At 44.8% G+C, this 24,151-nt stretch overlaps 1 protein-coding gene and 1 long non-coding RNA gene across 3 annotated transcripts; both read right to left on the reverse strand.

The window, feature by feature from the left end:
• Positions 1-9,001: 9,001 nt before the first annotated feature.
• On the reverse strand, positions 9,002-9,822 carry LOC123050234 (uncharacterized). Its single transcript, XR_006423732.1, has 3 exons — positions 9,703-9,822; positions 9,534-9,605; positions 9,002-9,019 (listed from the first exon to the last, which is right to left on the reverse strand). It is a non-coding gene; the product is annotated as an uncharacterized lncRNA (long non-coding RNA).
• Positions 9,823-13,163: 3,341 nt separating this feature from the next.
• Positions 13,164-22,523, reverse strand: LOC123050235 (V-type proton ATPase subunit a3). Of its 2 annotated transcripts, XM_044473058.1 has the most exons (18): positions 22,046-22,523; positions 20,657-20,701; positions 19,971-20,093; positions 19,782-19,889; positions 18,428-18,535; positions 18,184-18,357; positions 17,509-17,646; positions 16,970-17,077; positions 16,719-16,826; positions 16,458-16,606; positions 15,460-15,613; positions 15,211-15,371; positions 14,922-15,128; positions 14,665-14,848; positions 14,507-14,590; positions 14,217-14,416; positions 13,818-13,877; positions 13,164-13,744 (listed from the first exon to the last, which is right to left on the reverse strand). In XM_044473058.1, exons 1-18 carry the CDS (start codon positions 22,187-22,189, stop codon positions 13,540-13,542), a joined length of 2,460 nt encoding a protein of 819 aa, XP_044328993.1. In that variant the 5' UTR covers positions 22,190-22,523; the 3' UTR covers positions 13,164-13,539. The 2 variants fall into 2 exon arrangements, with proteins under 2 accessions (XP_044328993.1, XP_044328994.1); XM_044473059.1 differs by lacking the exon at positions 13,164-13,744 and having other exon boundaries at positions 13,873-13,959; positions 22,046-22,378.
• Positions 22,524-24,151: the final 1,628 nt, after the last annotated feature.

Below are 24,151 nucleotides of genomic sequence, written 5' to 3' on the forward strand. Positions count from 1 at the left end.
CCATGTAAATTACTTTACTTTATTGCTAAACGCGTTAGCCATAGAAGTAGAAGTAATCGTTGGCGTGACAACTTCATGAAGACACGATGATGGAGATCATGGTGTCAGGCCGGTGACAAAGATGATCATGGCGCCCCAAAGATGGAGATCAAAGGAGCAAAATGATATTGGCCATATCATGTCACTATTTGATTGCATGTGATGTTTATCATGTTTTGCATCTTATTTGCTTAGAACGACGGTAGTAAGTAAGATGATCCCTTATGATAATTTCAAGAAAGTGTTCCCCCTAACTGTGCACCGTTGCGAAGGTTCGTTGTTTCGAAGCACCACGTGATGATCGGGTGTGATAGATTCTAACGTTCGCATACAACGGGTGTTGACGAGCCTAGCATGTACAGACATGGCCTCGGGACACACGCAATACATTTAGGTTGACTTGACGAGCCTAGCATGTACAAACATGGCCTCGGAACACGGAGGACCGAAAGGTCGAGCATGAGTCGTATAGAAGATACGATCAACATGGAGATGTTCACCGATCTTGACTAGTCCGTCTCACGTGATGATCGGACACGGCCTAGTTAACTCGGATCATGTTTCACTTAGATGACTAGAGGGATGTCTATCTGAGTGGGAGTTCATTGAGTAATTTGATTAGATGAACTTAATTATCATGAACTTAGTCTAAAATCTTTACAATATGTCTTGTAGATCAAATGGCCCACGTTGTCCTCAGCTTCAACGCGTTCCTAGAGAAAACCAAGCTGAAAGATGATGGCAGCAACTATACGGACTGGGTCCGGAACCTGAGGATCATCCTCATAGCTGCCAAGAAAGATTATGTCCTAGAAGCACCGCTAGGTGAAGCACCAATCCCAGAGAACCAAGACGTTATGAACGCTTGGCAATCACGTGCTGATGATTACTCCCTCGTTCAGTGCGGCATGCTTTACAGCTTAGAACCGGGTCTCCCAAAACGTTTTGAGAAACATGGAGCATATGAGATGTTCGAAGAGCTGAAAATGGTTTTCCAAGCTCATGCCCAGGTCGAGAGATATGAAGTCTCCGACAAGTTCTTCAGCTGTAAAATGGAGGAAAATAGTTCTGTTAGTGAGCACATACTCAGAATGTCTGGGTTACACAACCGCTTGTCTCAGCTGGGAGTTAATCTTCCGGATGACGCGGTCATTGACAGAATCCTTCAGTCGCTTCCACCAAGCTACAAGAGCTTTGTGATGAACTTCAATATGCAGGGGATGGAAAAGACCATTCCTGAGGTATATTCGATGCTGAAATCAGCGGAGGTGGAGATCAGAAAAGAACATCAAGTGTTGATGGTGAATAAAACCACTAAGTTCAAGAAGGGCAAGGGTAAGAAGAACTTCAAGAAGGACGGCAAGGGAGTTGCCACGCCCGGTAAGCCAGTTACTGGGAAGAAGCCAAGGAATGGACCCAAGCCTGAGACTGAGTGCTTTTATTGCAAGGGAAGTGGTCACTGGAAGCGGAACTGCCCCAAATACTTAGCGAACAAGAAGGCCGGCAACACCAAAGGTATATGTGATATACATGTAATTGATGTGTACCTTACCAGTACTCGTAGTAGCTCCTGGGTATTTGATACCGGTGCGGTTGCTCATATTTGTAACTCAAAACAGGAACTGCAGAATAAACAGAGACTGGCAAAGGACGAGGTGACGATGCGCGTCGGGAATGGTTCCAAGGTCGATGTGATCGCCGTCGGCACGCTACCTCTGCATCTACCTACGGGATTAGTTTTAAACCTCAATAATTGTTATTTAGTGCCAGCTTTAAGCATGAACATTGTATCTGGATCTCGTTTAATTCGAGATGGCTACTCATTTAAATCCGAGAATAATGGTTGTTCTATTTATATGAGAGATATGTTTTATGGTCATGCCCCGCTGGTCAATGGTTTATTCTTGATGAATCTCGAACGTGATGTTACACATATTCATAGTGTGAATACCAAAAGATGTAAAGTTGATAACGATAGTCCCACATACTTGTGGCACTGCCGCCTTGGTCACATTGGTGTCAAGCGCATGAAGAAGCTCCATGCAGATGGACTTTTGGAGTCTCTTGATTACGAATCATTTGACACGTGCGAACCATGCCTCATGGGTAAGATGACCAAGACTCCATTCTCCGGAACGATGGAGCGAGCAACCAACTTATTGGAAATTATACATACCGATGTGTGCGGTCCAATGAGTGTTGAGGCTCGCGGAGGATATCGTTATGTTCTCACTCTCACTGATGACTTAAGTAGATATGGGTATGTCTACCTAATGAAACACAAGTCTGAAACCTTTGAAAAGTTCAAGGAATTTCAGAGTGAGGTTGAGAATCAACGTGACAGGAAAATAAAATTCTTACGATCAGATCTTGGTGGAGAATATTTAAGTCACGAATTTGGTGCGCACTTAAGGAAATGTGGAATCGTTTCACAACTCACGCCGCCTGGAACACCTCAGCGAAACGGTGTGTCCGAACGTCGTAATCGCACTCTATTGGATATGGTGCGATCTATGATGTCTCTTACCGATTTACCGCTCTCATTTTGGGGCTATGCTTTAGAGACTGCCGCATTCACTTTAAATAGGGCTCCGTCGAAATCCGTTGAGATGACACCGTATGAATTATGGTTTGGGAAGAAACCTAAGCTGTCGTTTCTAAAAGTTTGGGGATGCGATGCTTATGTCAAGAAACTTCAACCTGAAAAGCTCGAACCCAAATCGGAGAAATGCATCTTCATAGGATACCCTAAGGAAACTATTGGGTATACCTTCTACCTCAGATCCGAAGGCAAGATCTTCGTTGCCAAGAACGGGTCCTTTCTGGAGAAAGAGTTTCTCTCGAAAGAATTAAGTGGGAGGAAAGTGGAACTTGATGAGGTGATAGTCACCCCTTCCGAACCGGAAAGTGGCGCAGCGCGGGAAGATGTTCCTGTGGTGCCTACACCGACTGGGGAGGAAGTTAATGATGATGATCATGAAGCTACTGATCAAGTTACTACTGAACTTCGTAGGTCCACGAGGACACGTTCCGCACCAGAGTGGTACGGCAACCCTGTCCTGGAAATCATGTTGTTAGACAACGGTGAACCTTCGAACTATGAAGAAGCGATGGCGGGCCCGGATTCCGACAAATGGCTAGAAGCCATGAAATCCGAGATAGGATCCATGTATGAAAACGAAGTATGGACTTTGACTGACTTGCCCGATGATCGGCGAGCCATAGAAAATAAATGGATCTTTAAGAAGAAGACAGACGCGGATGGTAATGTGACCATCTATAAGGCTCGACTTGTCGCTAAGGGTTATCGACAAGTTCAAGGGGTTGACTACGATGAGACTTTCTCACCCGTAGCGAAGCTGAAGTCCGTCTGAATCATGTTAGCAATTGCCGCATACTATGATTATGAGATATGGCAGATGGACGTCAAAACGGCATTCCTTAACGGCTTCCTTAAGGAAGAATTGTATATGATGCAGCCGGAAGGTTTTGTCGATCCTAAGAATGCTAACAAAGTATGCAAGCTCTAGCGCTCAATCTATGGGCTGGTGCAAGCATCTCGGAGTTGGAACATTCGCTTTGATGAGATGATCAAAGCGTTTGGGTTTACACAGACTTATGGAGAAGCCTGTGTTTACAAGAAAGTGAGTGGGAGCTCTGTAGCATTACTCTTATTGTATGTGGATGACATACTATTGATGGGAAATGATATAGAATTCTTGGAAAGTATAAAGGCCTATTTGAATAAGTGTTTTTCAATGAAGGACCTTGGAGAAGCTGCTTATATATTAGGCATCAAGATATATAGAGATAGATCAAGACGCCTCATTGGTCTTTCACAGAGTACGTACCTTGACAAGATATTGAAGAAGTTCAATATGGATCAGTCCAAGAAGGGGTTCTTGCCTGTATTGCAAGGTGTGCAATTGAGCACGGCTCAATGCCCGACCACGGCAGAAGATAGAGAAAAGATGAGTGTCATCCCCTATGCCTCGGCCATAGGGTCTATCATGTATGCCATGCTGTGTACCAGACCTGATGTAAACCTTGCCATAAGTTTGGTAGGAAGGTACCAAAGTAATCCCGGCATGAAACACCGGACTGTTGGGGAACGTAGTAATTTCAAAAAATTTCCTACGCACACGCAAGATCATGGTGATGCATAGCAACGAGAGGGGAGAGTGTTGTCCACGTACCCTCGTAGACCGACAGCGGAAGCGTTATCACAACGCGGTTGATGTAGTCGTACGTCTTCACGATCCGACCGATCAAGTACCGAACGCACGGCACCTCCGAGTTCCACACACGTTCAGCTCGATGACGTCCCTCGAACTCCGATCCAGCCGAGTGTTGAGGGAGAGTTTCGTCAGCACGACGGCGTTGTGACGATGATGATGTTCTACCGACGCAGGGCTTCGCCTAAGCTCCGCAATGATATTATCGAGGTGTAATTTGGTGGAGGGGGGCACCGCACACGGCTAAAAGATCTCAAGGATCAATTGTTGTGTGTCTGGGGTGCCCCCTGCCCCCGTATATAAAGGAGCAAGGGAGGAGGAGGCCGGCCCTAGGAGGGGGCGCACCAAGTGTGGAGCCCTACTAGGACTCCCTAGTCCTAGTAGGATTCCACCTCCCATATGGAATAGGAAAAGAGGAAGGGAAAAAGAGAAGGAAGGAAGGGGGCGCCCCCCTTCCCTAGTCCAATTCGGACCAGACCAAGGGGAGGGGTGCGGCCATCCTTGAGGCCCTTTTTCTTCTTTCCCGTATGGCCCAATAAGGCCCAATACGTATTCCCGTAACTCTCCGGTACTCCGAAAAATACCCGAATCACTCGGAACTTTTCCGAAGTCCGAATATAGTCGTCCAATATATCGATCTTTACGTCTCGACCATTTCGAGACTCCTCGTCATGTCCCCGATCTCATCCGGGACTCCGAACTCCTTCGGTACATCAACATACATGAACTCATAATAAAACTGTCATCGTAACTTTAAGCGTGCGGACCCTACGGGTTTGAGAACTATGTAGACATGACCGAGACACGTCTCCGGTCAATAACCAATAGCGGGACCTGGATGCCCATATTGGCTCCCACATATTCTACGAAGATCTTTATCGGTCAGACCGCATAACAACATACGTTGTTCCCTTTGTCATCGGTATGTTACTTGCCCGAGATTCGATCGTCGGTATCTCGATACCTAGTTCAATCTCGTTACCGGCAAGTCTCTTTACTCATTCCGTAATACATCATCCCGCAACTAACTCATTAGTTACAATGCTTGCAAGGCTTATAGTGATGTGCATTACCGAGTGGGCCCAGAGATACCTCTCCGACAATCGGAGTGAGAAATCCTAATCTCGAAATACGCCAACCCAACAAGTACCTTTGGAGACACCTGTAGAGCACCTTTATAATCACCCAGTTACGTTGTGACGTTTGGTAGCACACAAAGTGTTCCTCCGGTAAACGGGAGTTGCATAATCTCATAGTCATAGGAACATGTATAAGTCATGAAGAAAGCAATAGCAACATACTAAACGATCGAGTGCTAAGCTAACGGAATGGGTCAAGTCAATCACGTCATTCTCCTAATGAAGTGATCCCGTTAATCAAATGACAACTCATGTCTATGGCTAGGAAACATAACCATCTTTGATTAACGAGCTAGTCAAGTAGAGGCATACTAGTGACACTCTGTTTGTCTATGTATTCACACATGTATTATGTTTCCGGTTAATACAATTCTAGCATGAATAATAAACATTTATCATGATATAAGGAAATATATAATACTTTATTATTTCCTCTAGGGCATATTTCCTTCATGGACAGCGGTCAAGAATATCCTGAAGTACCTGAAGAGGATTAAGGATATGTTTCTCGTTTATGGAGGTGACGAAGAGCTCGTCGTAAAGGGTTACGTCGACGCTAGCTTCGACACAGATCTGGATGACTCGAAGTCACAAACCGGATATGTGTATATTTTGAATGGAGGAGCAGTAAGCTGGTGCAGTTGCAAGCAAAGCGTCGTGGCGGGATCTACATGTGAATCGGAGTACATGGCAGCCTCGGAGGCAGCACAGGAAGCAATCTGGATGAAGGAGTTCATTACCGACCTAGGGGTGATTCCCAATGCGTCGGGCCCGATGACTCTCTTCTGTGACAACACTTGAGCTATTGCCCTTGCGAAGGAGCCCAGGTTTCACAGGAAGACCAGGCATATCAAGCGTCGCTTCAACTCCATTCGTGAAAGTGTTCAAAATGGAGACATAGATATTTGTAAAGTACATACGGACCTGAATGTAGCAAATCCGTTGACTAAACCTCTCCCTAGAGCAAAACATGATCAACACCAGGACGCAATGGGTGTTCGATTCATCACAATGTAACTAGATTATTGACTCTAGTGCAAGTGGGAGACTGTTGGAAATATGCCCTAGAGGCAATAATAAATGGTTATTATTATATTTCTTTGTTCATGGTAATTGTCTATTGTTCATGCTATAATTGTGTTATCCGGAAATCGTAATGCATGTGTGAATACATAGACCACAACGTGTCCCTAGTAAGCCTCTAGTTGACTAGCTCGTTGATCAACAGATAGTCATGGTTTCCTGACTATGGACATTGGATGTCATTGATAACGGGATCACATCATTAGGAGAATGATGTGATGGACAAGACCCAATCCTAAGCATAGCTCAAAGATCGTGTAGTTCGTTTGCTAGAGCTTTTCCAATGTCAAGTATCTTCTCCTTAGACCATGAGATCGTGCAACTCCCTGATACCGTAGGAGTACTTTGGGTGTGCCAAACGTCACAACGTAACTGGGTGACTATAAAGGTACACTACGGGTATCTCCGAAAGTGTCTGTTGGGTTGGCACGGATCGAGACTGGGATTTGTCACTCCATATGACGGAGAGGTATCTCTGGGCCCACTCGGTAATGCATCATCATAATGAGCTCAATGTGACTAAGGAGTTAGTCACGGGATCATGCATTGCGGTACGAGTAAAGAGACTTGCCGGTAACGAGATTGAACAAGGTATTGGGATACCGACGATCGAATCTCGGGCAAGTAACATACCGATTGACAAAGGGAATTGTATACGGGATTGATTGAATCCTCGACATCGTGGTTCATCCGATGAGATCATCGTGGAACATGTGGGAGCCAACATGGGTATCCAGATCCCGCTGTTGGTTATTGACCGGAGAGGCGTCTCGGTCATGTCTGCATGTCTCCCGAACCCGTAGGGTCTACACACTTAAGGTTCGGTGACGCTAGGGTTGTAGAGATATGAGTATGCGGAAACCCGAAAGTTGTTCGGAGTCCCGGATGAGATCCCGGACGTCACGAGGAGTTCCGGAATGGTCCGGAGGTGAAGAATTATATATAGGAAGTCCAGTTTCGGCCACCGGGAAAGTTTCGGGGGTTATCGGTATTGTACCGGGACCACCGGAAGGGTCCCGGGGGTCCACCGGGTGGGGCCACCTATCCCGGAGGGCCCCATGGGCTGAAGTGGGAAGGGAACCAGCCCTTAGTGGGCTGGGGCGCCCCCCATGGGCCTCCCCCTGCGCCTAGGGTTGGAAACCCTAGGGTGGGGGGGGCGCCCCACTTGACTTGGGGGGGGAAGTTTCCCCCCCTGGCCGCCGCCCCCCCATAGATGGGTTCTTTGCCGGCCCCCCTCCCAGGGGGCCTATATAAAGGGGGGGAGGGAGGGCAGCAATACTACAGCCTTTGGCGCCTCCCTCCTCCCCTGCAACACCTCTCTCTCTCGCAGAAGCTTGGCGAAGCCCTGCCGAGATCCCGCTACATCCACCACCACGCCGTCGTGCTGCTGGATCTCCATCAACCTCTCCTTTCCCCTTGCTGGATCAATAAGGAGGAGATGTTGCTGCTCCGTACGTGTGTTGAACGCGGAGTTGCCGTCCGTTCGGCACTCGGTCATCGGTGATTTGGATCACGACGAGTACGCCTCCATCAACCTCGTTCATTGGAACGCTTCCGCTCGCGATCTACAAGGGTATGTAGATGCACTCCTTTCCCCTCGTTGCTAGTATACTCCATAGATGGATCTTGGTGATGCGTAGGAAATTTTAAAATTCTGCTACGATCCCCAACATATCCTACATACAAAACAGGAGCAAGATCGATGCATGCCTGTAAAATCAAGAACCACTAAATCTGATTCAAACACAAAAGAACAAGGGAGAACTTATGGTATCCTGGTAGGCCACAGCCAGCACCACCGCTCTACCATGACTTCCTCGTCAGTCCCGCGGCCAGCAGCCACATTAACGTGAGGAGACACGGGGGCGCGGGCCGGCGAACATAAACAATGCATGTACAGTTGAGATATAGCAAAATAAAGAGAATCACTCAAACTGGGAGGGCCAGGACGTTATTCTGTAGGCGATAATGGATTCATGAAATAAAGCGGGCGGCCACCCTATTTCGTCATAATGGATTTGTGAAATCTGTGGACAAGAAAAGAGATTCACCACAGGTGACTTTCATGTTAACTAAAACTACACAGTAACTGGCAAGCTTTATAAAAGATGCAAGCCTTAGTATTCGTTCAAGATCATAATAAGAAATTGTAATTTAAGGTAAAGATGTCTTAGCAAGTTCATGAGTTGGCCTCACCTCGGAGCATCCCAGCAGAAGCCATCCCACAGCCAGGCGCATCAGCACGATCAAATGAGTGTACGACGGTGGACGTCTCATACGCAGTTGTCTGATAACCGGTGGACAAAGGAGGAGAGCCTCATCAGTAGCAGCATGGTGGATTTCAACCCTAGCGTTGTGCTCCGCCCAACGAACATGGACGTCGTCGCCGCCGGCCCGGTGGAGCTCGAACAAGAGACTCTGCTGCTTGTTGGGAGGGGTCGGGGAGGGTCGGAGCACATGAGCATTGATGGGTGAAGAGAGAGTAGGCCGGGGATGCGGCGTTTTGAGCAATGTCGGTTGTCTCTGCAGATTAAGCATATTGTAATTGCAAAAAACAACATAGTTGCTATTGTTATTTATCTATCTATATTGTTCAAGACAAGAATTTGATTAATGTGGCGACGACTATAATCTGGCTTTCTGGGCTATAGTACTTAAGGAATATGATTGTACTAAACTATAATATTAGTGGTCGCAGCTTGTTAAAGTGTTAGTGTATTGTAAGTCTCAATCAGGCTTGTAATGTCAATTTGTTCTTTTCCATCGGAAGTGATACACTGCTTTGAACAACTTCCTTTTTATATCTTTTCTGGCCATAGCTATTGAATCCTTTTGAACTTCATCCACAGTCGGACTGTTACAGAAGACCATCCAGTTTTGATATACTTTTTCGTTACACACATCAGGTGATAAACTAAAAGTGTGTATGGTTCACACATGAGAAAGGGATATTGGGCAGGTGTCAAGACACGGCATTTTTTGCCTGATAGAAATTTATTGCATGGTATATTCAGGACAAAAGGAGCACGGGACTTACCGATGACAATGAAAGGCGGTGAGTGAAGCTGGACTGAAACTTCTTCAACAGGTCGAGTTTCATGAATCTGATCTATAGAAAATGAGTTAATATGACTAATTATTGTACAAAACAATATAAGCTATATGGCAGAAATGACACATTGCGAAATTGAATAGTGCAAACCTACCCCATCATGGATAGAACATCCCAATCAAGCGTTTGACTATAGAGGAACAGATGGCTCAACCTGTTATCCTAACCCACGTACAGATTTTGCAGGACTCACAATTTCCATCATCCATGGTTGCAGCCGCCAGCAACGCCGCCGACCCGATGGCGCTCCTGTTGGGGCAGTACGACGCCAACGAGCTCGCCGACATGGCGACCTTGACAGCAGAATTCCATCGTGACGCGAACTTCTCCACAAAAGTCAATGGCTCTTACACAAAACAATAGAATTGCATGTGTGCAACATGATGCAACAATGGTATATAAGAATCCCATATCTTGCGAAGGAGAGAAGCAGATCGAAGAGTCGCTGATGTGCTTGGAGGAGGGGCAAAGTGAGTTGTCTTCCCATCTTATTAGCTGCTGCAGCATCCTAACCAATCACCCTCTTTTTTAGTTTACGGGATGTTTAGTTGGATCAGGGGAGGAGATGGGGGCGGGCGGCGGCGGCAGCTCCTGCACTGTCTTCTGTGTGACGGCGGCGGCGATCCAGACGGCGGCAGTGGCTGCGATCCGGAGATACGGCAGCAGCGATCCAGACGGCGGCGGCGGCGGGGCCGGTGATCCGGAGAGACGGCGGCGGTGGGAGCAGCGATCCGGAGAGACGGCGGCGGCGGCGGCGATCCGGAGCGGCGGTGGCGGCGATCCGGAGCGGCGGTGGCGGTGGCGGCGATCCGGAGAGGGGCGGCGGTGAGGGGATTGTGCGTGGCGTGGGGTGGAGTGGGGTGCGAGTACGTGCAACCAACTCCCTAGTGTTGGTTTTTTTCGAAGGTTTATCTTCGTAGATTTTTCCCCCGATTTTTTTTCTAGACCGACCGTGTGGGAGGCGGGAATCGAGCGTGTAGGAACCTCGCGTGGGCATCGTTTTTTTATTGGTTCGGCGCTGGTACGTGGGAGGTGGGGTCGAGGACGAAAAAAACCCGTCTTTGGTGGGACGAAAATTGACCGGCGGAGACTACCAACTGCTCCATTAGGAGTAGAGATCCTCTCTAGGGGTACCCGCTGGGTAGCCAGTCCCAGTGATACGGCACACCTCGGCTGCTCCTACCTCGTGAAGTTTTCCACCTCGGGAACATGACATGAGACAGAAGTACTTCCTCCATAGCCCGAAGCGTGCCTCGCATCCGAGGTACATCTCGTAGAGGGCGACGAACCCCATGATATGTAAGATGGAGTTGGGCGCGAGGTGGTGGAATTGGATCCCGTAGAACTCAGACCCGTAGGAAGGGATGGATGGGAAATCCAAGACCCCGCAACAAAAAGGGGATGAAACAAACTATCTCCTCCCCGTGCAAGATTGGATGGCTATCCGCATGCGCGCTTGCCCATTTATGGATGTTAAGCTAGGGTGGGTGGAAGTTAGATCTGGGTCCAGCAAATAACCTTGAGTGGCGAGCCGGTCCAGTTGACGATGGGTGATGGAGCAGCCTCCCCAATCTCCTTTGAGGGGGCCGTGGGGGCGCTTTGATTAATCCGCGTTGTTTGCCATGGCGGAAGCTCTCGAAGCTAAACTTAAGGGGGGGGGGGATTTCATGAACGGGCAAGCAGGGGGAGAACTGGACAGCGTGTGTTCGCCGCGGCTTTGGGTCGTGTACCTGTTAAATAAAGCGAAGGACGACGCTTCGACGTCTAGCCGCCATAAAGCGACCAGTTCCCCAAATGGCTCGAGTATTGAAAGTGAATCCTTTTAATGAAAGGACCACCCATGGGGGGGCACGGCTAGATCATGGTAAAGGTGTTCGGGCTGCAAGGACCCCGTCCTTCCCATAAGTGGGAACCGAAGATTTGCTACGAGCCTGGAAGCCGAGTTGAGACTGATGGAAGGAACTCGCCTGTCAAGCCGAAGACATTTGGTACGAAGATGATTGTCGTCTCCAGCTCCGAAGACAAGTTGAGGGGCTACTGACGGTGCCATGGACTAAGAGGTACCAACCTAGTTGACCCGCAGTCCATGGGCCAAGCTTGAGGCCCACCGATCTCGCAAGGAGGACTCTGGAAGCCTCGAACCCTGGCGTGATCAAGATGGACTCTACCGAAGACTTGACGTGTACTTCAAGGACTGCTCCAACTGTCGGCATGTGTATTCCCAGTTGGCAACCGACCATGTGTAACTCTAGATACCCCGGTACTTATATAAGCCGAGGGTTTTGTCCTTAGGGACACGATCACAATTACTCGCCTCAGGGTTAGAACACAACATACGATCTTGAGGTAGATCAAGCCTATACTCGATACATCATCATCAATACAATCAAATCAAGACGTAGGGTTTTACCTCTTCGAGAGGGCCCGACCTGGGTAAACCTTGTTTTCTTTCTCTTGTTACCCATTGATCCGAGATCCACAGCTCGGGGCCCCCTACCCGGGATCCGCCAGTTTTAGTACCGACAACGTCCAAGCTATCAACCTAGTGCACATGGCGTCTAGGGATTTCTCTGGACACCCCGTGCCCATGGGCCTCCTGACGCCAGTGCCTACGGGGTCGAGCGCCAAACTTTCTAGATACCCCCTTGCGCACGGGGTCTATGATCGCATGCCCAATGGGTCCCTGGTTTGGCTCTCGAGTGACCCCATGCGCACAGAGTCCTTTAGCCCGTGCACATGGGGCCAACAGGTGGGCCACGATCACTTTTGATTGAGGGGTATTTATACCCCCTTCTTCCACCTCAAGACCTAAACCTAAGTTTTGAGTTGCTCCTCCATTGCCGCCCCCCAAAAGCTCATTCTACATTTCCACCAAACCAATTCGTGATCCCCACTCTTGTTCATCAACAACACTTGTTACTCTTGGAGATTTTGGGCTCCTAGGCGGTAGGAGTCAAGGGTCGCCTTCAAGACCAACCTCGAGTGATTTGAGGCTCATCTGTTGGAGGGACTCAAAGAGAATATTAGGGCGATCCACTTGGTGGCGCTTTGGAGCTTTGGCTTCGACACCTCTCCAATGTAGATTAGCACTTCCCAAAAGAGTGTGAACTTCACAATACATATGTGTCTTCGGCTCACTTGTGGTTTATCCTTTCTCACAACTTTATTTGCTTTGTATGCTTGCTGGCTTGTTGATTAGCTTATTTCATCGCTCATCTCGGTTCCAGTAACTTAAAATGGCATAAACTTAGGAGCTTCTTGCCCCTGTCCACTCGCTTATGTTTGCAGATGATCTCATAGTGTGTGGATCAACGCTAACAATGATTCTCAAAAAATTGCTTTGGTGATTACTTACTAATCACTTTTGCAATCTCTGGGGACAAACCCTTAACTGGGTAAGTATGGCATGATGCTTAGTAAAACATATCGATCTCACATCTACAACTAGCATATCATTTTCAATGCTCTTGGCATGGATTTATGGATACTACAACCAGGTCATCTTGTAAGACTGGCCCCATTCTACCAATTTTTTCAATACAAATGACACACATATTGGTGCACTTATCAACAAATGACAAGTAAAACAAGCTTAAAACGATCGGTCTTATTTAGTTACAAAATCATAGTACAAAATACACATTGATTATGTGGCACTGCAGACATGAGCATAAACCCCCATGCTAGAAGAAGAACCTTATCATCGGCTTATGTGGCACTGCAGACACGACAACCCCAAAAATGTGGAGATGCAATGCACTAGGCCTTAATTGCAGCTGTACGAGCCGCTTCCATCACCGTTATAGCACATCATAATTTACAGAATGACCAAGTATGGCTCCAGCTCAAGCAACATGAGTTTTCTGTATCTTCCTCCAACAACCTCTTGAGGTCTTATATTATGTACTTACATTGCATACACCGGTTGGGACTAATCTTCCTCCTCGATGATTGATGCAAACGCGAATGGCGCAAACTTGTACCCACCACCATCGTAAAACTTGCCCTGGAACTCGACCCAGTGAAGCCTCAGGGCATGCAGAAACGCACTTAGGGTCTCCATTGAAAGCAGAACAAAAATAGTGGCAAAGAGGAAGACGGTTACTCCCATGACAAGGATGATAACATTGTTGTATCTGCAAAGAGAGCACAACACATGATTAGAACAACCACAATAGGCGTAGAGAGTAGTAAAAGAGTGTATCTTACCCCCATGCTAGAAGAAGAACCTTATCATAAAAGACACTGGACAGTTCCGAGTGCGCGAGACTGCAAAAATAAAGACATTGATTACTTGTCAAGAAGAAGAACCTTATCATAAAAGACACTGGACAGTTCCGAGTGCGCGAGACTGCAAAAATAAAGACATTGATTACTTGTCAATGTCTGTATCGTGAGGAGAAACTTACTCCCTCCGTTCCTAAATATAAGACCTTTTAGAGATTCCACTATAAACTACATACGGATGTATATAGACATGAACTTGTAGATTCACTCATTTTGCTCCGTATGTAGTCTATAGTGGAATCCCTAAAAGGTCTTATATTTAGGAACGGAGGGAGTACTTATTTGGGGTTGACGTGTTAATTATATCATGTTCAATGATACCTGAGAGCCCAAAGACGAAGATATGAGGCAGTATTGGAGACCGCACCGAGCACAAACTCAATTGTGTGGATCAGCTGGTGGACCAAAACTTCACTGAATTCAAACTCCTCATGGCTGTGTGGGTTTTCATGTTGTCCTCCCAATTGAGCCACTGATTCATCTGTCTCCTGGAGCATGGTGTAATGCTGGCCTTGGTGTCTCTGATGGAGACAAATGAAAATATCAACAAGTGGGTATATGATATATATTCCAGTGAGAAGTCAGTTAGGGAATTAAGAAAGGTCTACAACCTGCTCATGTTGCTTCTTGAGAAACAATGGCTTCGGAAACAGCATCCAAGGCACAGACACCAGAGCAAGTAGAAGTAGAACAAGCTGCGAGGAAACAAGAAATGTTATGTGCAACTGACAGAATCAACACATGGCAGCAGCAATGAATATCACCAAACCTGCACAATTCTCTGCCCAGGAAATAGCTGGTTCTCCCCAATATCATCCGTTGGACTCAGGAACATATATATCATTATGTGGTATAGGTCAGCTTTTGAGCCAGTGCACCACTTAATAATGATGAGGAGTGACAGGTAACCAAATAAGCTGTTTAAGAAGATCAGCTGAGGAACAAACTGATACCTGTTGACACAACAACTGAATGAGTATTTTTGAAATCACAGGACAGATTATTCGTGGGAAGAGATCGACCTACCAAACATTAACAGTATTTTTGAAATACTTCGCATTAAAGAAACTCAACACGATTCCAAGGTTCATTTGTGCAATTCCAAGAAGAATTGACATTTTCATCTTTAGGGAATTGAGAAATGGCAGCTCACTGCGGCTTCCATGCCACACTGGATCGACACCAAATGGGTACGTTTGCCCCACCCTAACTAATCCTTCAGTTGTAGCATCCCTATAAATAAAACAAGAGGAAAAGGGAAAGTCATACGGTTTTCATAAAACACCAAAGTAGGAGCACAAATTCAGCAGCTTACCCACACGAAGGATCATGGCAGGCATAGGCAGATTTACCGAAGAGCTCAAATGGAACCGAGAAGAACTCATTATATATCAATCCAGTGTAAATTGAAAAAAGGGACATCATCAAAATTACATAGCGCCCAGCAAACATTATTTCCACTATGTCATCTAGTTTCTGCGACAAAGAAATGAAGAAAGTTAATAATAATTTCCTTGGAACACATATATCTACTGAATGAAGAAGAGAAGGCTCGAGACAAAACCTGTGAAGCTAGCTTCTTCTCTCGGATTATGAGGTACATTGCAGTAAGAAATATACAAATTCCATGACCCCAATCACCAAACATGACGGCAAATAAGAAGGGGAATGTTACGATAGTAAATAAACCAGGATTTACTTCTTGATAGCTCGCAATACTGCAAATTATGTTAATTATAAAGTTAGCACATAGCATGAACCCCAACAATTCCTTTATGCAGTAAGAAGTGACTAGGTTATTCCTGGTTGATGGTAACCATTTCTGTAAATTACAATAAATATCAGATATGCTGAATTAGTATCACTAGTTTGAAGATAAAAGTCCTAACTCCTAACCCACATAGATAATTATGCTCCATATTCTATGCATATAGCACAAAGAAATAATAGAAATTAAAACTTAACATGACCAGTACGGGGCATAATTATCTATCAGCAACACAAACAATGAAAGGAACACAAGAAAGAGTATAACTATGATAGAATTTCACTAAATTAGCACAATACTAAAGGTTTAGGAAAGGGAAACACAAAGTAAATCAACAAATAAATGGACAAAACAATATACTGATCTAGATATACTGATTATGAAATAGATAAATACAGAGAGATGTATCATGGTTGGCACTGGTCCTCATTGCCCTGATTCTCAGTCTCTACGAGTTTGAGTGGCTTCTCCTACGTTCCGGCTCTGCTGCACCTGTCAGTCCCTCCGTGCTCTCCACCGCCGCCGCCTCCGCCGCTTCCTCCACTGGGTTGTTTGCTCAGTAACGTCACTGTTTGGAACATATTTGTCGTTCACATATGTCTTTATTCTTTCGTACAACATTGTTGTCTTTGTGGTCCTTCAGATTCTACTTCTTGTAAGCTTGGCAAAGAGCCATATTGGTTGTGTAATACCTCATTGTATAAGAGGTTTCCTACACACATGTACGTGTACATATATACTGGCTTATGGCTCACTAATGTTTCCCTAACAATCTTTATATTTTTGAAACTTACCCATAGGCATCTACAATGTCCTGGAAGGAGGATGTAAATTTATTTGTCTGGAAATACGTTGGCGGAGATTCTCGTGTGTTTAGAATTTGGAAAATACAACCAACTTCGGAGTTGCTACCAGTAGTAGCACGATGAAGTGCATCTTGTACCTACAATAGGTAAATAAACTCTTAAACCTTATGGACAAAAAAAGAGTAACCGAAACCAAAATAGCAGCCAGAAAACATCAATGCCGGAAGGGATGAAGGTGTAGCTGCATACCTGACTTGTAGCAAAAACTGGACTCCACCCCTCAGCAACTAAACATTTCTTTGTTACATCAAGACTGAACATGTTTAGCGTGTGGTAAATAGCCTTTTCCTTCTTTAACTGAAGCATTTGTATGTCAATCAGAATTAAACTTGAATGCAAGTAAATTAATAAGATATTCAGCAAGCATTGTTCAAATAGCACGGACTTCTATTTTGCATGATAAGAAACATACCAAAAGATTGTTTATAATACAAGCTTACCAGGTTGTTCCATTGTTCATACTCACAAGCTATACTTTTAAGTATGCCATCACGATGAGCTAAACCTATTTCAACAGTTGCCTTCAACTCTGACACTTTTCCAGATACCTACACAGTTGTAAATGTTTCAGAACAAATAATAGTAACTTAGTAAATATAGTACAACAGCTTTTGTGAAAGAATTTTCGACTACAATTCAGAACTTCTGCACAAGCTTGAGACAGAAAGGAAAAAAATTCAACAAGATTACCTATCTCATCAAACATGAAACACCAAAAAGAAGAAAAGAAAATACACCCTCCAGTTTATAAAAATGTGTCCTAAAGTACTAAATAATAGCGGGTTTAATATGATGATGTGCTATCTATTGTATGGTACTAATGTCAAATATACAGTGTATGCTCAAGAACATCACATAGATATACATACAGAAGCAATCACGAGAGGAGGTCCCAGCATTCTCTTCAAGAGAACTAATCCACAAAGCAAAATGAGCACCAACATGGTTTAAAGAACAACACACAGGGGTAGACACCAACCTCCTGAATAGTATGTAATTGTGTGGCAAGGTCTTCTGGAAACGGATAACGGTTGGCACCAAAAGCATCACAGATTTTTAGAATCTTGGATTTCGCTCTCTCCCCAGAGTAGAATATAACGAAAGAATTTTTCACGGCCTGTCAATACATTATAGTGACAAAACCATATGAGGAAAATTATATTTCAGAATTAAGTACATAACTAGTGGGGAAAAAATAAAAACAATACGAAGTGGCTTTAAGCAAACAGCTGAATGCTAAACATCATTGCCGAGAAGATAATAATTTGTAGAGTGAATTCCATTTTTTTATGCCCTAGTTTCATGTTTGTGACAGGAAATACCCCATTTAGCAGAATTTTCACATTTTTACCCAATTTAAGCAAGCGTGTGCCACTATTTACCCCTTCTAATTTTCCCCCATTCTAACTGCTTGGGTCCACACCTTAGTGCTGACTGGGCATGCCACACCTGTCACAGGATAGGCTATTTATGATTCTTTTGATATCTCAATATCCCATACAATAGTACTGATCAGGTTCATTTTCAATCATCTGACATAAGAAACTTCGTCTTCAACGCAAAAAACAAACAAACAAAGAAGCATCACATTGAATATTCATAAGTAATTCCTAAAATTTATGGAAGGGAGTTGACGACAAAGGAAAGTAGTAACCTTCTCTCCAGATTGTGGATCAGTTATAGGTTCATCAACAGATTCTTGTCGGAGTAACATATTGCCCCTGGTGGCACGATAAAGTATACGCTCAAAGGCCATAGCCTTTTGCTTTGGCACAAGACCAATCAGGGAACCAAGCTTCACATGTTTCGATGGATCTATCACCATTTCCTGCAACGAAAGAAGAAGTATGAAAACAAGGAGAGCTAATATATTGCTTTACTAGAAAAATGGTCCTCACCTGATGCAATAAAGGACTCTCCAGAGAAGAATCACCAGACTGATCAGCCACCATTTCCCTCTGTTGCTCTGCCGCACTTCTTTGAGCTGAGTAGAAAAACTCACCGGTCTGAAAGTAATTAAGTAAATAGAGTCAGTAATGAACAACACATAACCATGGGTGGAGCTACTATAGGGACATGCCATTATAGGACTCTCGATTATGTAGAAATAAAATATCTTCACATGCAAAATACATCCTAAAACACACAAAAAAAGGGCATAGTTTAAAATAGTTTTAAAAATAATGCCCCATAGCTCAAAAAATCAGAAGCCTCAACACATAGTGCACACTTAAAATTTGGCGTGCGAGAAAAATAATACTCATTGCAGAAAAAAGTGCACAACTGGATAATTAGGTGCCCTGTGTAGGCACAGCAAGCACAAATCTTCAACTAACTGGCAACACACAACGAGAAAAGAAAAATAATTGCACTGCACAAGTCATGGTACCCATTGCGAGGAGCACGCTTTGGCAGCAAGGTGCAAATGCAGTCAGCAGCTTACCCCTCGGCACAAAGGAAGTTCAGGTATAAGGAACTTATTTCTTGCTTGCCTAAAGATTACGATGTACTCAGGCTAAAGAAAACTAACATGACCAGATTCCAATAAGACAAGGGTTCCTAATTGCATACAAATTTAACAATGAATTGTTTCCTCCAGCAATAAACAGATATTTATCTGACTCCTCATCCTCCTGCTGTTGCTATGCGCTACTTCTTGGAATGCTTGCTACATGCCTCCTGTCATGTTGTTGATCCAAACACGAGCCGGCAGAAACTACTCTCTTCTTTCAAAACAAAAGAAACTACTCTCTTCTAAATTTTCATTAAAAGTTGTAAAGAGATGTTTCTTTTCATTCAGTCGATCAATACTACTCTGTAATCTCAATCATCAAAATATATAGTTTGTGGTTTCACATTTGTTTGGCGAAGACTGCGCCGATGACAATTATACTTTTTATAAATTTCTGATCCCGGCTTGAGATTGGAATATCAGGAATTTCATGTCATGTTCAATAAAACCCAAAGTAATGTACAATGAATGCAATTCGAAATCAATGGTGGTAAATGTTGCTACATTTTAAGTTTTTAACTATATCAGGGTGTTTATAGATATTAGAGAGTCGATTATCTTTCCTTGATGTCACAAATGTTCTACAAGCAAGTTGTTTGTATTGTTTCTTTTTCACCTTGCACCTCAGGGAATTTCAGGATTTAATTCCTTTCAGTTTATGGTGCTCTCGTCAATGCACGAAAAGAGAAAAGTGAATTGCATCAAATAAATTATTTAATTATGCTTTAATGTGGTCATACCTTTTCTAGAAGAACATTGTACTCCACCAGCTCATTGTATGTCCTCTGCAATTTTCTATTATTTGTATTTACTTCAGTTAGCTCAGCTTCAAATTCCCCAAGTTTTATCTGTTAGTTGACAATGTTAAAACAAAATTCTACACTTACAACGTGCAAATGATGAGGGCATAAGTTTCCTTAATTAAATACCTCCAGATCACCAATTTCCAAAGGAGCTCCTGAAAATTGCGTGGGAGAAGTCAATATGGCAGCTTTCGACATTTGTTCCTTGAAAAAACGCAACTTGCGAGCCATTTCACCACACGTCTTGATCTGCACAAGGTGTATGTGCAGAAAAAAGATTATTAAATTCACAGATCAGTATGAACTAGTAGTAAATATGGTTATGATTCAGAGCACAAGACGAATGCGAAATATTTTGGGTTTAGTCCTTTTCACATTAGGTTACATGTAATCAGGATAACGTAGGATTCTGAAACCCAAATCATTGCATTAACTGGATATTCTGACTCCATCCTCATATAATGGGGACATGTATTAACCCACTATGTATCATAGGAAAATGGTGATAATCTGGTCATTATTTTGTTTAATTTTGAGTTTAGAAGTTTTTGTTTTAAAAATTGAGGTTAGAAAGTGTTTCAGAACCTTGTCAGTTTCGCCTCATCAGAATAGGATATTGTTTTCACAGCATAAACTAAAAAAGATGCTGAAAAGACATACAGTTCTATACGAAATTTAATCAGTGACAGACACGGGATTTAGTCCCTTTACAGGTATTCAAGAAACTGTCAATCGTAATAAGCTGAACAGATATAAGGCCATATAGCATAACAGAGCACAGCAAGAAGAAAGCATTAGATAAGGCCTCGTACCTGGGCAGCATATGCCCGTTGGAATGGGCTCTTGTCCGCATTAAGCTGAAACAAAGGGCAGATATTAGATTCTCCTGGACTAAACAAAAAGGAAAAATGCATGACTTAACACAGATAAAAATCACCTATGTCAACAGGTTTCACGTTTTACCTTACGAAATTCCTAGCTAAAATAAGTTCACCTGAGGTTACATAATCTCATAAGATAGCGCTACATGTACGGTTGTCAGTAGTTGTAGAAAAATACTTAAAATAATTAACAAAATTTGAAATGTTTATAGTTCCAAATTTATCACAAGGACATAAAATTAGGCTATTATTAACTACTCCCTCCGTCCTGAATTACTCGTCAGAGAAATTGATAGAAATGGATGTATCTAGATTCTAGAACCAAAAATACGTCTAGATACATTCATTTATGCGACAAATAATTCGGGACGGAGGGAGTATGATCCTAGTGATGTTCCGTGAAAAGGCATCATCCTAAGGCATTTTATGCTCATCCATGAAAAGGACAAAAGGTTGCCTCCTCATGTGCTTCATGAAGAACATTGTGCCTCCTCCATTCGAAGAACACACCACTTGTGGAGGGATATACCAGAGAAAACAAGGGCCTGAAGCGCATACCACTAGGATCGTGTATAACCAGTGATCGGCCTCAGCAGTGAGTGCGTTAGCCGCCATGTGTAGAGTTCAAGATGACAGTGTCCCGCATGGTATATGATCACTGTCGCGCAAATCCATGCCTCAATTTGCCATTTTCAAATTGCAATAATAGGGAAGGGGCTTTTGTTCGTGCCAAATTTTGAGATGCGGCAACTTTTCCTGACACCTACACCTGTTGCAACAGCATCATTTTAGCTAAGTTTTTATCTGGTTGAGGCACGTGCTATCTCTTCTACTACCTCCGTCCTGATTTATTAATCAAAATATGATCCTAAAGGGCCGTTCGGAATCCCACCAGCTCTCTGGAGCTGTGGAGCCAGTAAACTGGCACTCCGCAAATTTCAACTATAACTCCACCAGATCCGAGAGTGGAGCTGTGGAGCGGAGTACCTCCGAACATGGCCTAAATACAAGGGAGGACTAGTAGTAATCTGTATCGCTGGGTCAATCCTATAATTGTTTATCTCAAGCGGTCAATGCCGCACGTTGGCTATCGGTTGAGACATATGCAGTCCACATCGCGTATCATAGCACGCAATGCTCTATTGTTTAAACCGCCGAAACCCAAAACGCTAGGTGCACACCGCCGGTCCGCACCGCACCTGAGCTTGAAGGAACACGACGAGCAGCATTACGCGATCGAACGGACGGGAGTGGGGAAACAGATTGAAATCCAAGCAATAATAAGCAAGCAAAGGTGTGAGCGTGCGCGCGTATACGTACGTCCTTGAACTGGAGGAGGCCGAGGTCGCCGAGGTTGGAGACGGCGAGGCGCGCCGACTCGGCGGGGATGATGACCTGCACCAGCTGCATCGCCTCCGACCGCAGTAGATCCATCGGCGGGCACCACCCGCCGCCGCGCGACATCGCGGGTCGGTGGGAGACTCTGGCGAGCGGCAGCGCAGGGCGTCTGGGGTGTGCTTGCTCAATGCTCCGGTGGGCTGCCGCGGCGCAGGGGCGCGCCTCGGGGGAGCGGTCAACGCGGTTGCGTGGCGGCGGCGGTGGTGGTGCCGATTGGCTTCAGAGGGAGGTGGAGGAGGTGGAACGGACGGGAGGTAGTCTTGACGATGGCGCTTTAGCCTGAACTTGAATCGATATCAGCAGGTGCTTTCCTTTGAAGGCATCTGTGCTGCTCAAGAGTTGACTGACCCTTCCGGCTGCCGGTTGCCGCTATCACTCAATCTGTCCCCCACAAATTTACAATGGCTTGACGGGTTGTTTGCTTGTACATGAAGCATCGGCATAATCCCTCTGTTTTTTATTTTTTTAGATTAGCGTGGCATCGTCTGCTCAAGTTAGACATGTGCAGAGCTGTGGAAACTTCCTAGAAGGTGGCAATGTATGTTTGTTTTTCGTCGTTGAGCTGGACCTACAGAGATATTGAGACTACTAGCTTTTTCGCGAACACAGAAAGCTTGTGTAATTTTCTTTGATACATAGAGAGAATAAAATGGCAAGGGTTTTATGCGTTACACAAGATCACGTACATGAAAGTGGCGGAAGTGAACACCCAGAGCAAAACAGGGAAGTGGGATGCTCAGCCCACACAACTCACACGCCGGCTAGCCTCCATGCTTCGATGGAGACCAGCGGCGTCCGCTCTCGCCCATAGCCTCGCTTCCTCGCGGATGGTTCGGTGGTGCGGTCGATAGAAGGTCGGAGGCCGTCGAAAGTACAACCGTTGCGGTGCTTCCAAAGCTCCCAAGCAGTCAATGAGATGAGGGAATATCCAGGCCCTTGTGCATGGAAGGAGGGATGATGCTTTGGCAGTTTGACCACCAGTACAAGAATGGGTCGTCGGGGGTTTGCGACGCGACAGGAATCCTGCAACAGGAGAGAATCTCGTGCCATACTTGGCGTGAGAACGAACATCCGCCAAGCAGGTGAGACATGCACTTCGGAGCCTGGTCGCAAAGGAGGCAAGAAGGCTCCTGGGGAAGGCCACGACGCGCGAGCCTGCCGGCATTCCAGCAACGTTCATGAAGGGCAAGCCAGAGGAATACCTTGATCTGAAGCGGGGACAAGTCTAGGTGAGACGCCAATGTGAGTCTGGGATAGAATCAATGAAGAGTTGATCGTAGCAGGATTTGGCGGTATATATGCTTGAGCTGGTCCAATGCTAGCACAACCTATCATGGCGGTCCGAGAGAGTGGGTGAATCCGACATGTCACCAAGAATCAACATACTGGACAAGTGGCATAGGCCCGAGGGCGTCGCGGATGTCCTGAACCCATGCACGCAAGTACTAGCTAATTGCACGTGTCTTGTAATGGGGCATACCTATTCTACTGGTTCAACATCAATTTTGTCTGACATACAACCACCATATTCTACATTTTTGGTATGATTTTATATTTGATTTGAGCATGAGTATGGGGAAGGCAAGGAAAATTTTGGTTTAATAAAGTTTTGTCGAGGTTTAATTTGATTTTGGGCATAAATAGGGGAAGGCAAGGAAATTTTAGATTTAATTGAGATTTTGTTAGGATTTGATGTAATTGAGTTAATGCACGTGGCTTTGGGAAAATATCGATTTGTTTAGATTATTCCAAGTTACTCTATTTACATTGGTTTTTTACTTTGCACGACATTGGTTGAGATTGTAAAAAAATCAAAAAACCAAAGGGTAGAAAGGGTTGTGGGGAGAAAAAACTCGGAGGAGGCGAGGCAAACCTACCAACTCACCTTTAATACTAGTGGTTGTGGCGCCTCTTGAGGCGGGATTGTGTGCGCTAATCAAGCTGCTATATTTGTTAACGTGACTGTATGACAATAGGCTTAGTTTAGGCAAAAGATAGGCAACCTAGATGATACATCAATAATTAAAG

The sequence above is a fragment of the Triticum aestivum genome, chromosome 2D (genome assembly GCF_018294505.1).
Source record: "Triticum aestivum cultivar Chinese Spring chromosome 2D, IWGSC CS RefSeq v2.1, whole genome shotgun sequence".
NCBI lineage: Eukaryota > Viridiplantae > Streptophyta > Magnoliopsida > Poales > Poaceae > Triticum > Triticum aestivum.